The 12,710-nt window shown below is 49.5% G+C and overlaps 3 protein-coding genes across 3 annotated transcripts; 2 read left to right on the top strand and 1 right to left on the bottom strand.

The window, feature by feature from the left end:
* Positions 1-2,113: 2,113 nt before the first annotated feature.
* LOC118894613 (histone H2B type 2-E-like) lies at positions 2,114-4,142 on the bottom strand. Its single transcript, XM_036851024.1, has one exon. The coding sequence runs from the start codon at positions 4,003-4,005 to the stop codon at positions 3,625-3,627; it is 381 nt and encodes a 126-aa protein (XP_036706919.1). The 5' UTR covers positions 4,006-4,142; the 3' UTR covers positions 2,114-3,624.
* Positions 4,143-4,168: 26 nt separating this feature from the next.
* Positions 4,169-4,865, top strand: LOC118894475 (histone H2A type 2-A-like). The gene has a single exon (XM_036850801.1). It carries the CDS (start codon positions 4,305-4,307, stop codon positions 4,746-4,748), a length of 444 nt encoding a protein of 147 aa, XP_036706696.1. The 5' UTR covers positions 4,169-4,304; the 3' UTR covers positions 4,749-4,865.
* Positions 4,866-5,915: 1,050 nt separating this feature from the next.
* On the top strand, positions 5,916-6,365 carry LOC118894554 (histone H3). The gene has a single exon (XM_036850897.1). It carries the CDS (start codon positions 5,933-5,935, stop codon positions 6,341-6,343), a length of 411 nt encoding a protein of 136 aa, XP_036706792.1. The 5' UTR covers positions 5,916-5,932; the 3' UTR covers positions 6,344-6,365.
* The last annotated feature ends 6,345 nt before the right edge of the window (positions 6,366-12,710 follow it).

Raw genomic sequence — 12,710 nt, forward strand, 5'->3', positions numbered from 1 at the left:
TAGAACCTTTGGAGAGAGCAGTTTTGAGACCCACCTGGTGAAACTGATTTTTGTGCTTCTGATCTCCAGAACTTTAAGAGAATAAATTTGTGTTTTAAGCCACCAAGTTTATAGTTATTTGTTACAGCAGCCGTAGGAAATGAATGCAACACCTTTATAGCAGGGGTCCCCAACCCCCGGGCAGCAGACCGGTGGGGGTCCACGGCTTGTTGGGAACCGGGCCGCACAGCAGGGGGTGAGCGGCGGGCGAGTGAGGGAAGCTTCAACTGCCGCTCCCCATTGCTCGCATTACCGCCCCCCACGCCTGTCTGTGTAAAATTGTCTTCCACAAAACCGGTCCCTGGTGCCAAAAAGGTTGGGGACCGCTGCTTTAAAGGATATTTTTTTGACAATTGGAGAAATTTGAATATGGATTGCATATTGGTTAATATTACTGAATCAATATTAAATTTTTGGGGGGTAATAATGGTACTGTAGTTATATAGGAGAATGTCCTTGATTTTAAGAGAGACATGTAAATAAAGTAGGGAAAAGAATGAAATTTTGCCATTTGCAGGAACATGGATGGACTTGGAGGGATTATGCTAAGTGAAATAAGTCAGAGAAAGATACTGTATAATATGACTTATATGTAGAATCTAAAAATTACAACAAACTAGTAAATATAAAAGAAGCAGACTCACAGATACAGAGAACAAACTAGTGGTTACCAGTAGGAGAGGGGCAATTTAGGGGTGGGGGAGTGGGAAGTACAAACTACCGGATGTAAGATAGGCTCAAGGATGTATTGTACAACACGGTGAATATAGCCAATATTTTGTAATAACTGTAAATGGAAAGTAACCTTCAAAAATTATGTAAAAATTTTAAAAAATGTTAAGTAGGGAAAAATGTCAAGATGTTTACAACTGATTTTCAAATGGTTCAGAAAATGCAAATGCAGCAAATAGTAACAATTGGTGAAACTAGATGAAGATAATGCTGGTCGTTGTACAGCTTCTTTCAACTTTTCTATAGGTTTGAATTTTACAAAACAAAAAATTGAGAAAATTTTAAAAACTTGTAATCAGACTTAATAAACTAGTACAGAAAACTTTCATAGATGTTAATTATTCCATTTTATTTTTACAGTATGTTAACTGATAGAATTTCAACATATGAACATATAAGATTTTTTTACTCCATTATATTTAAAAGTCTTATGTATGTTTGAGAGTGATCATCTATATATTAACTAGAACTCTGAATGATATCCTTTGTTCATACTTTGCTACAATTATTAGAGGTAACTGATTTATGTGGTTGCACTAGCCAAGGGATGCCCAATTAACATTGATTTAGACATTCATTATTCTGCCTTCTAAGGTTGGAGGTTGAAACTGAAGTTGGATAGGGGATTTTAGTGAAACACTGAGACCACAGCTAGATATGGAAAAAACCATATCTAGACATGTTATAACGATTCTAAAAGCATCCAGAAAAAAAAGGATAGATCACCTACAAACGAGCAAGAATCGGGGTTTTAGAATCTACCCCTTTGTCCTTTCTCTTCCTTGAACTCCAGTTCTCATATTTCGTATTCCCAACGTGGGAATTTGGTATTTCCTATTTGATATTTCCACCTGGATAGCTACCAGTAGTCTCAAAATTTTGTCCAAGACATTATTCTAGGCTTTCCCCCTCCAAACCTACTTGCCTCTCGTATCAGTAAGTTGCAGCTCTTTCCAAGTGCTCAGTCCAAGAACCTGCAATTAATCCTTGATTCCGGGCTTCCCTGGTGGCGCAGTGGTTAAGAATCCACCTGCCAATGCAGGGCACACGGGTTCAAGCCCTGGTCCGGGAAGATCCCACATGCCGCGGAGCAACTAAGCCCGTGCGCCACAACTACTGAGCCTGCACTCTAGAGCCCGCGAGCCACAACTGCTAAGCCCGCGTGCTACAACTACTGAAGCCCGTGCGCCTAGAGCCCGTGCTCCACAAGAGAAGCCACCGCAACGAGAAGCCTGCACACCGCAACAAAGAGTAGCTCCCGCTCGCCTCAACTAGAGAAAGCCCGCACGCAGCAACAAAGACCCAATGCAGCCTAAAAATAAATCAATAAATAATTTAAAAAAAAAATCCTTGATTCCTCTCTTTCTGTCATAACCTATATACAGTTCATCAGTTTCATTTGAACTATGTCTTGACTACTTTTCATCATCTCCACGGCTACCACCCATCTCTCTCCTGAGCTATTACTGTAGCCCTTTTGATATTCTCCCTGCCTCTACTCTTGCTCACCTATAGTCTATTTTTCAACATAACATCCTGGGTGAGCTTTAGCTTAAGTCGAATAATGTCATTACTCTGATCAAACTCTCCAAAGGCACTCTAACCTACTTAGAATTAAAGACAAAATCTTTGCAATGCCCTAGAGGCCACTCAATGGCATACATAATGACTCTCAACTACCTTTCTGATCACATCTCCCTGCAGATCTTTCCTTTGCCCACTGTGCTTTAGCCACAGTGGCCTTGCTTATTCCTTGAACTCCTCAAACTTGTGCCTGCCTCAGGGCCTTTGCACTTGCTGTTTTTTGTTCTTAGAATACTCTTCTCCAAGATATCCTATGGCTTACTTTCCTTCTTCATTCAGGCCTCTGTTCAAATATTAACCGAAAGGAATAGCAAAGTGAGACACGACGTGTGTCTAGACTAAAAATTGTCTAGATGAAATGTGGATGAAAAATGTCACCTGCCATATCAGTAATCAAAGGATGTTGTGGCCATCAAGCCATCAGCCGCTGCAGCCACCTCAACTGTACACCCTGAGGGGATTCAGGATGGAGAAAAACAGGAGGTTAAGGTGCATATCGAATGAATGATTTCAATCAGCCCACTCTTTCACCTTCCCATAGAGAAGTGCTAAATTTATTAACTTGAGATAGTTTGGGTTTTTTTTCATTAATTAGAATTCTTTTGATGTTCAACTACCTGGTTTGTTTTTGCAAAAGTGGTATATATTCTGGTTCCTCCCATACCGCCTTGGAACAGTCCCTCAGAGCTATCTGAAAGGCTGTCTCTTGGGCTTAGTCCTCAGCAAGTCGCCGAATAAAACTTGATTCTTAACGCAGATTGTGTTTTTTTTAGTCGACTTATAGATTTTCTATACGTGCTGGGGCCTGGTCAAGGTATTGCTTTTTTTTTTAAACAGTAACATTACATTTAGTTTCCTGAGCTCAAGAAAAATGCATTTACAAAGTATTGACCCAATGTAATTGCTGCAGAGCAACCACTGCGTAACTTTTTACCCCATCCTCCTGAGTAGATTTACAGTGATCATCACCCATCGCTAACCGTTTCACTGGAAAAGGCAAGTTACTTGCATGAGAATGAACAATTACTCTAGCTAGTTCTTAACCGATCGACACAATCTGGTCCTACCTTGGGTTTTTTCCTTTATCCTAAGGAAGAGAGCAAATTTACACTACGAAAGGAGTAAGTGATACGGAAAAGAACCATAACAGAAAATGAAAATAAATTGGATAACAGCTTCTTCCACTGAGAAAGTGGGTGGCTCTGAAAAGAGCCTTTGGAAAGTCAAGCGGCTCAGCGCCTCGTGCGAGCGCCGCATCCCGGCAGGAACTCACTTGGAGCTGGTGTACTTGGTGACCGCCTTGGTGCCCTCGGACACGGCGTGCTTGGCCAGCTCGCCGGGCAGCAGCAGGCGCACGGCCGTCTGGATCTCCCGCGACGTGATGGTCGAGCGCTTGTTGTAATGCGCCAGGCGCGACGCTTCGCCTGCGATGCGCTCGAAGATGTCGTTGACGAACGAGTTCATGATGCCCATGGCCTTGGACGAGATGCCGGTATCCGGGTGCACTTGCTTCAGCACTTTGTACACGTAAATGGAATAGCTCTCCTTGCGGCTGCGCTTGCGCTTCCTGCCGTCCTTCTTCTGGGCTTTGGTGACAGCTTTCTTCGAGCCCTTTTTGGACGCCGGGGCAGATTTCGCCGGTTCAGGCATAACGGCAAGCACGAGCTGCAGAGACCACCACGAACGCAAACACAACAGCCGCACCGAGGCTACCGGAAGCGACTCGGTACTTATAGAGGCTGTACGCAAATTAAGGTTCGGATTACGCCGCGTTGCGATTCGCGAGTTTTCAGTGGCTCTCTTGCGAGGGGGACGAGGTTATGTAAATGAGTGGATTCTGGTTGAGCTATCCTATTGGTCATCAGGACAAAGCTGTGCTGTAGCCAATCAAATTGCTCCGTAGACAATCGCCGTTCTGCCTATAAAAGGGTGAAGCGGCGCTGTGGAGGATGATTTTGTTAGCCATCAAAGGGGAGCAGCTTGCAGTGCCTGTTGGCGTCATGTCTGGTCGTGGCAAACAAGGAGGTAAGACCCGCGCCAAGGCGAAGTCGCGGTCGTCCCGCGCAGGTCTGCAGTTTCCGGTGGGGCGAGTGCATCGCCTGCTGCGCAAAGGCAACTACGCCGAGCGGGTGGGGGCTGGCGCGCCCGTGTACATGGCGGCAGTTCTTGAGTACCTGACCGCCGAAATTCTCGAGCTAGCGGGTAACGCGGCTCGAGACAACAAAAAGACGCGCATCATTCCTCGTCACCTGCAGCTGGCTATTCGTAACGACGAGGAGCTGAACAAGCTGTTGGGCAAAGTCACCATCGCCCAGGGCGGCGTTTTGCCGAACATCCAGGCTGTGTTGCTCCCCAAGAAGACGGAGAGCCACCACAAGGCAAAGGGCAAGTGAGGCCGGTCTCCGGAAGCCCTCCCAAGCCCCGTACTCGAAGGGGCACCTCTGAAATCAAAGGCTCTTTTCAGAGCCACCCATTTTTTCAAATAAAGAGTTGTTCCAGCACCTGCTTTGCTCAATTTCACCCTTCTCAGTAGTAGACATGCGGCCCAGGGGTACAGAGGGGGAGGGAGTACCTTTCACCCATCCTCTGGAATCTTTGAGTACCTTACCGGTGTTTTGCTTGAGGGGGGGGGGGCGACGGGTTGTAAATCCAGGAGATTAATTAGCTCAGGTCAAGGTAGCAAGCCTCTTAGGCGCCAGGGTCGACTCAGTTCTAAGTACTCCGTCAGGCGACCCGCGATGCCTTAACTCGGAGTCGGATGCCTAGTGAGCAACTCTATAGTTGTTCCCCAGGCCTTTGCCCAACACTTGAGGTCTAGTACCAAGGGGACGTTCCCTCTCTCACACACGTCCACGCCCGGTTCACCCCAGTCGGTTAGGGGAACGGACAGTTTTCGGGAGTGTGGCGGACCTGGAGTTTGGCTTGAGTCGACTGTCTCAAAGGGGAAAAAAAAGGCGCCTTCGCGGCGGAGATACAGGTCCCCACTTAGGCTTTCGGAGGCGGAGTCTTGCGCCGGAGGGGGGCGCAGATAACTTTCCGATCCGAAAAGCACGGAAAGGCGGAAACCAAACCAAACCAAAAACCACACAACGATCCGTCATGCCAACTAAGCTAGGGGGCTCGGAAAAGGCAACAAGGCGTTCCGGGGGCGGCGGGGCCAAACAGAAGGTTGAGGTTCAATTCGGGAGCTAGAAAGCGTAGAAAGAGGGTTTCGCGGGTAGCGCGTTCCAAGGGAGCGAAAGGGCTGAGGAGGAACATTCTGACACAGTTGCGCTCAAAACTGACTCTCACCCTGAAAGAAAGGAAAAACAAGGCAGGGAAAACTGTTGGCAAACTGGACAGTAGAAAGGGAGGCAGGGAGGCGGGGAGGCGGGGGGGGGGGGGGATACTGCCCAAGCCAATCAGTGGCGCTAGGGCCGATGACGTCACAGCCAATGGACAGCCAGCGCGGGACTTTCAATTATTGTCCCGCCCAATCGGGAAAAGACTGTGCCTATAAAGACCGCTGCGGTGGGCTGGATCCCGGTTCCTCTCCCTTGTGCAGCGTTGCGCCGGTGAGCTCGTGTCTCGTTTCGCTATGGCCCGTACAAAGCAGACTGCCCGCAAGTCGACCGGTGGCAAGGCCCCGCGGAAGCAGCTGGCCACCAAGGCGGCTCGCAAGAGCGCGCCGGCCACCGGCGGCGTCAAGAAGCCGCACCGCTACCGGCCGGGCACCGTGGCCCTGCGCGAGATCCGGCGCTACCAGAAGTCGACCGAGCTGCTGATCCGCAAGCTGCCCTTCCAGCGGCTGGTGCGCGAGATCGCGCAGGACTTCAAGACCGACCTGCGCTTCCAGAGCTCGGCCGTGATGGCGCTGCAGGAGGCGAGCGAGGCCTACCTGGTGGGGCTGTTTGAAGACACGAACTTGTGCGCTATCCACGCCAAGCGCGTGACCATCATGCCCAAAGACATCCAGCTGGCCCGCCGCATCCGCGGGGAGCGGGCTTAAGCAGTGTGCGCTCGGCTCGAGGTTCCATCATATCCAAAGGCTCTTTTCAGAGCCACCCACAACTGCACTTGGAAGAAGCTGTGCCACTTGTCCGTGCTCTCCCGGCGGGCCCTCGCATACCCCGGGAGGAGAGGTCGTTAGAGCGGGCAGAGCGTTAGGCTCCAACAGATAGGCTAAAGAATGGCCAGGTGTCCGGCCTAGTCCCCTGCTTGCTGGCCGCCTTCCGGGGTGTCAAGATCTGAGTGAGTTTGGTCAGTCGGCTTCTCTGGACTGGCGAGGTTGTCGCTGCGTTCTTGGGCGCGGCCTGGGCGCCCAGTTTCGCTTCTTGGAGGCGGCCACGGGTCCTCCCGTAGGGTCGGGCTCTTCTAGGGCGTCTTCTTAGTCGACCGTGGCCCAGAGCTGTAATCTGTCCCGGGAGGTGGGGGGGGGGGGGGGCTGGGGGTGGGGATGGGGGAGGGGGGCTGGGGGTGGGGCTGGGGGTGGGGGGGGGAGGTTAGAGCAGGCGGAGTCACTAGGGGACGCTCAGGATTCGCGGGCTTGAGCGCGCGGGGACTGGCCTTCAGGCAGTTGAGAGCCGCGCGCATGTCTGACCTCCTCACCCCCGCTGGAAAGGGCCCCGCCCCGCGTGCCTCTCCAGCTCCGGAGGGAAATCGCCACCTCGGTCGGTCCCGCCCCGTTTCTGCCGGGGAAAATGAGGGACTCCTGCAACCTGGCTGCGTGTTGGAAGTCGGTAATGCCCGGGCGTCACTCCTCAGCGAAGAACTTAGCGGAGGCCATTCATCCCCTTACTCCACCCTCTCTTTCTCAAAACTCCCGCGCGGGCCTGAACGATTTCGCCTGTTATTTTAAGCCCTTGACATTCTCACTTTCCTCAGCCTTGCTCCTTTTCTTTCAAATGCCAACCCCACTCAGACAAGTACCGGTAGCTCTGTGCAGGAATAGACCAGAGGACAAGGAAGGATCTGGTGTCTGCGGCATGGCATTCAGTTCAGACAGTCGGGTGGGTTTGACCGGCCTGAGCCCAAAGGAGCAGCTGTGGGGAAGAGGATGGACGGCCGGGAGCTCAAGGGCCGCCATAACCTAGGCCACTCCCCGGGGACTCGGTCTTGTCGGTATTGTTCTCGGCTCCACGGCAGGAGACTGATTCTTCCTGGAAGACATCCCGAGAGGCATAGGCGTGAGGTCTGTGTGGTTATATGAGACGTTATCCAGGTCAAGGCGCTCAGAGTTCAAGCTGTGGGAGGCACTGAACCAATGGAAGGCAGAAAAGACCCTGCTCCTCTCCCTTGCACCCATTTGCTGGCCCCAGGATCTGTAAGGGCAGAGATTTGACGTTGTCTCAGAGGGGCAGTTCCTGCACCAGATGAGAGCAGAAGTCTAAGGTCTCTTACTGTCTTTTAGGAATGAACCTGTTCAACTGGGGGAGTGGGACAGTATCTTGTAGAGCCCACACTACACAAGACTCAGATAGGAGCTACTATGTGGGTCTCAGATGACATCTCTTTTTAACCTTGATCATTGCTTGTTTGCACCTGGAAGAGGCCAGAGTTTGTGTTTTTGTTGTCTCAGCACAGTTGATAGATAAAAGCATTACCAGAGATGGGTGAGAATTCACTGAGGGGAATAGAAACTAAAGTAGACATACTTTTGAAATCTTTTTTGCCCTTTGCAAGGAGTGTGGGGAAAAAAAGAGCAATGTGGACTGCAGCTTCTCCTGACAGTGGGTCCCCAGTTTGCAGCCCCAGGCTCACAGAGATTTTCAGAATAGGCCCTGTTATGGGCTGAATTGTGCCCCCCAACAATTCATATGTTGAAGCCCTAATTCCTTGTACCTCAGAATGTGACTGTATTTGGGGATAGGACCTCTAAATAGGCAATTAAGTTTAAAATGGGGTCATTAAGATGGACCCTAAATGAGTCGTGTCCTTATAAGAAGAGGCAATCAGGACACAGACAACACGGGGATATCCACGTGAGGACACAATGAGAAGGCAGCCATCTGCAAGCCAAAGAGACAGGTCTCAGAAGAAATCCAACCTGCCGACACCTTGATCTTGGACTTCTAGCCTCTTGAACTGTGAGAAAATAAAATTAGTTGTTTAAGCCACGCAGTCTGTGGTATTTTGTTATGGCTGCCCTAGAAAACTAAAACAGACCCAGGGTCTCATTCCCTGCTCAGACCAACACTGCAAGATGGGATCCTCAGGATCTATACTCTGTGAGATATAAGCAGAAGCAGCAGTGACTCAGGGCTGTGCAGGGTTGGCACATTTGCACCCAGCATCTCATCCACTGAAGTTTGTTTTCAAAGAGGCAGCCTGAAGTTCTCAGACAGTGAGTGACTTTCCAGTATGTCTGAGCCATTAGTGGCTCAGCAGACCCCTGAGCACATAGATTTCCATGTCAGGGCTCTTCCTCCCCAGGATCATACTCCCTGAAGGGATACTACATCAGATTTAAAAGCAGATATCTAAGATCTCCCTGTGGCCCTGAAATTTGCAGTCAGCCTGGGCATCTGTCATGGCTAAGGCAGGTCAGGCGTTCCTAGCTTAGCAGGAATGTCTATATCCTGCCTTCACCCCCTCCTCATTTTTCTACCCACCTCTGTCCTCCTGCCACAGCAGTGGATTGCTCACTCACCAAACTCAATGCTTGCAGGGTGTGGAAGGATAATGATGAAAGAAAGCAGAGAGGGAGGAGCACTGGTCTCTTGCTGGTGGAACAGGGGAGGCCCTCCCTGGTTGGTCTTTCCTGGTTTCCTGTCAAAGGTGAGCCCCTTAAGGGCAGGGCCTTGTCTGCATCATTGATCCCTCTTCCAGGGCTGCTACACAGCCGGGCTCTGGGCCTCAACCATGGAGGTGATCTCTACTCAGCTGACAGCCCCCTGCCCTCACATGGGGCCAAGAAACAACAGGCAGTGGAAACAGGTGTGTACACACTCACTTTCTGAGGAAGTGGGCCTGTCTGACCCAATCCCTCTCACCCAGTGGAGAGTCAGGCCTTAGCAAGACACTGCTGCCTCACCCATCAGCAGCTGTTTGGGGGATTTGCGCCACAAGGCCAAGACAACAGAATCTGGTTCTCACTGTGAGCCTGTTCTGGGAGGAGTGAGGAGTTCTCCAGTGCCTTCAGGGCTTCCCAAACTGCCACAGGCATTTTAGCTTTGACACCTTTGGGGTAATAGGACAAAGATGATATTCCTGCCACTGTTGTGTGAAGGTCAAACTTCCTAGGCCTAATAGAAAACTTCTGGAATGTCTTCATTGGTTTGAAAACCTAGGGTGAAGTAGTACCCAATTTTTTTTTTTTTTTTTAATTTTTTATAGCTACTTTTATTTTTATTTATTTATTTATTTTTGGCTGTGCTGGGTCTTCGGTTCGTGCGAGGGCTTTCTCTAGTTGCGGCAAGTGGGGGCCACTCTTCGTCGCGGTGCGGGGACCGCTCTTCATCGCGGTGCGCGGGCCTCTCACTATCGCGGCCCCTCCCGTTGCGGGGCACAGGCTCCAGACGCGCAGGCTCAGTAGTTGTGGCTCACGGGCCCAGCCGCTCCGTGGCATGTGGGATCTTCCCAGACCAGGGCTCGAACCCGTGTCCCCTGCATTAGCAGGCAGATTCTCAACCACTGCGCCACCAGGGAAGCCCAGTACCCAATTTTTTTAATGTCAGTATCAAAATTTAATTATTTTAGGTACTTAAGTAATTTTCCGCTTTCAGATTACAAAAAAGAAAATCAAGCAAAAAGAAATTCACGTTCTTTTTAAAAGTTTCATCATGTCCAGCCTGTTTCCAGAAAAAGTTGGTCATGGAACTGGATTGTTTATTGGACTTTGTGTCCTTTAATCAGAGCTGTTGGTGGCCTCAGTTAAGGCAGTGGCTAGGAGTGGACAGAGATACAGTGATGGACTTGAGGGAATTGTAGAAAGTAAATTTGATAAGATTTGGTGATTTAGGTATTTGGAGAATGCAAGTAAAGGAAGGAGCCTCTCCTTGGCTTGAGAAGCTAGGAGATAATGGTAGTTTTTCACTAAGGTGGAGAATGTAGGGAGAAGAAATTGCTTTTGGAACCAAGAAGCTGCATAAAGGCCCTTCCAACATTGAAGTTGAGATTCCTGTCATCCATCTAGGACACATTCACTAAGAGTTAGGAATATTAATTTAAACAGCAAAGGGGGTCAGCTGGAGCTACTTTGGGGGAAGCAGATAGATAAGGGTAACAGAAGGCAAGGAATGAGATGAGATCTACCCAGGGGTCAAGGAGAAGAGAAGAGGACTGAGGCAGTCATCCTGGGCAAGCAGGACCAGTGGTGGGGCTGGTAGATGAAGAGAACACCAAGAGGCAGAAGGAGAGCTGGAAAGAGAAGAGGACCACCAGGAGAAAGTATCCCAAGGGGCAACTGTGGTCATCATAGGGACATATTGTACACTGAAGTTCAGAAATAACAACCACTTATGCATTAAGCTCAGTCACTTCTGACTATGCTTTATATTTTGTATCTCTTTTAATCACCATGACAACCCTGCAAGGCAAGTAGATGTTTTATCATCCTCATTTTAGACTGGAAAGCTTTGAGTATTTTGCCCAAGGTCTCACAGCTAGTGAGTGCCAGGACCAGGGATTCTGACCAAAGTGCTGGGACTCCAAAGTTCATATTAAGCAGAAAACACCAAGTAAAGGGCACATACTGGAAGCTGGGAGGGGAAATGACAGGAGGTGCCTGACTGAACACAGGGTTGAGGGCCTCATTGCTTCAGTGGACTCTCTTCCTCCTGCTTACCCAGAAATCCTGGCTTCTGAATCCTCACTCAAAAGGACCCAGTATCCAGGCCCCTCCCAGCTCTCAGGGAACTCTCAGGAATTTGCAGGCCAACAGCAGGTCTGGAAGGAATTTACTGCAGGTTGGCTCCAAAAGAGGGCAGAAGGTAGCTTCCCTGGGCTGTAACCCTTGCCCACAGATGACTAAAGCCAACCATTAGCCTGCTTCTGGTGACCTTTGCTGAGGGCAGAGTTCACCACTAGTGACCTGCTTAATAGGATCAGTGCTTGAAGGGAGGTGCTTTAGAGAGGGGTTCATATTTGTGGTAGACTGAATAACAGCCCCCCATTAGCATGCCTGCATCCTAATCCCTGGAATCTCTGAATATGTTACCTTATATGGCAAAAGGGACTTTGCCAATGTGATTAAATTAAGGACCTTGAGGCAGGGAGATTATCCTGGATTATCTGGGTGGGCCCTAAATGTGTCACAACAGACCTTATTAGAGGGAGGCACAAGGCTCAGTGGGGAGAAGGTGATGTAATGACAGAAGCAGGGATGGGGTGATGAGGCCAGGAGCCAAGAAATGCCAGCAACCTCTAGAAGCTGGAAGAGACAAGGAGTGGATTCTCCCCACAGAGCCTCCAGAAGGAATCAGTCTTTCTGGCACTTGATTTTAGCCCCTTAAGATTCATTTTTGGCTTCTGACCTCCAGAACTACAAGAGAATAAATTTGTGTTGTTTTAAGCCACTAAATCTGTGGTAATTTGTTAAAGCAGGAATGGGAAACTAATACACCATCCTGTATTCATGAAAGACACTAGGTTCTTTTTATTTGTGGGAAGGGAGATTTGAGTGTGATAAGAAGCAGAGTATACAGTGTACTTGGAGGGAAGGTGGGAGGGAGGGAAGGGAGATGGCAGTGGAGAAGAAAAGGCCTCAAGAATGGGAGACTTGGTACTCCACAGCTATCAGACTGGCCCCTTCATGAGCCCCTTGACCTGCTCAACCCAGAGTTCCTCAGGGCATCTCCATCTTCGCAAGTGGCACTGATGGCCTCTAGACACTGGTTGACCTCTCCCAGCCATGGACGTCTGTAGGGCTCCCTGAGGCCATACCAGGGCAGGAAGAACCCAGATTTACTCCACTGTGGTCTGCAGCACTGGCAAACTCTTCTTGCTCTTCAGGACAGCTCACACCCAAACTGCTGCAAGGATGCTGTGTTCGTTTCCTTAGGGCTGCTATAGCAAATTACCACAAACTTGCTAGCTTAAAACAAGAGAAATTTGTTCTCTCACAGTTCTGGAGATCAGTAGTCTGAAATCAAAGTATCAGCAGGGCCATGCTCTCTCCAGAGCTTCTAGGGGAGAATCCTTCCTTGCCTCTTTCAGCTTCCAGTGTCTCCTGGCGTTCCTTGGCTTCTGGCAGCATCACTCCAATTTCTGCCTTTGTCTTCGCATGACCTTCTTCCCTGAATCTCTGTGTCCAACTCTCCCTCTCCTTTCACTTATCCCACCCTCAATCCAGGATGATTTCATCTCAAGACCCTTAGTTACATCTGCAAAGACCATATTTCCAAATAAAATCACATTCTGAGCTTCCGGGTAGACAT

The sequence above is a fragment of the Balaenoptera musculus genome, chromosome 1, assembly GCF_009873245.2.
Source record: "Balaenoptera musculus isolate JJ_BM4_2016_0621 chromosome 1, mBalMus1.pri.v3, whole genome shotgun sequence".
NCBI lineage: Eukaryota > Metazoa > Chordata > Mammalia > Artiodactyla > Balaenopteridae > Balaenoptera > Balaenoptera musculus.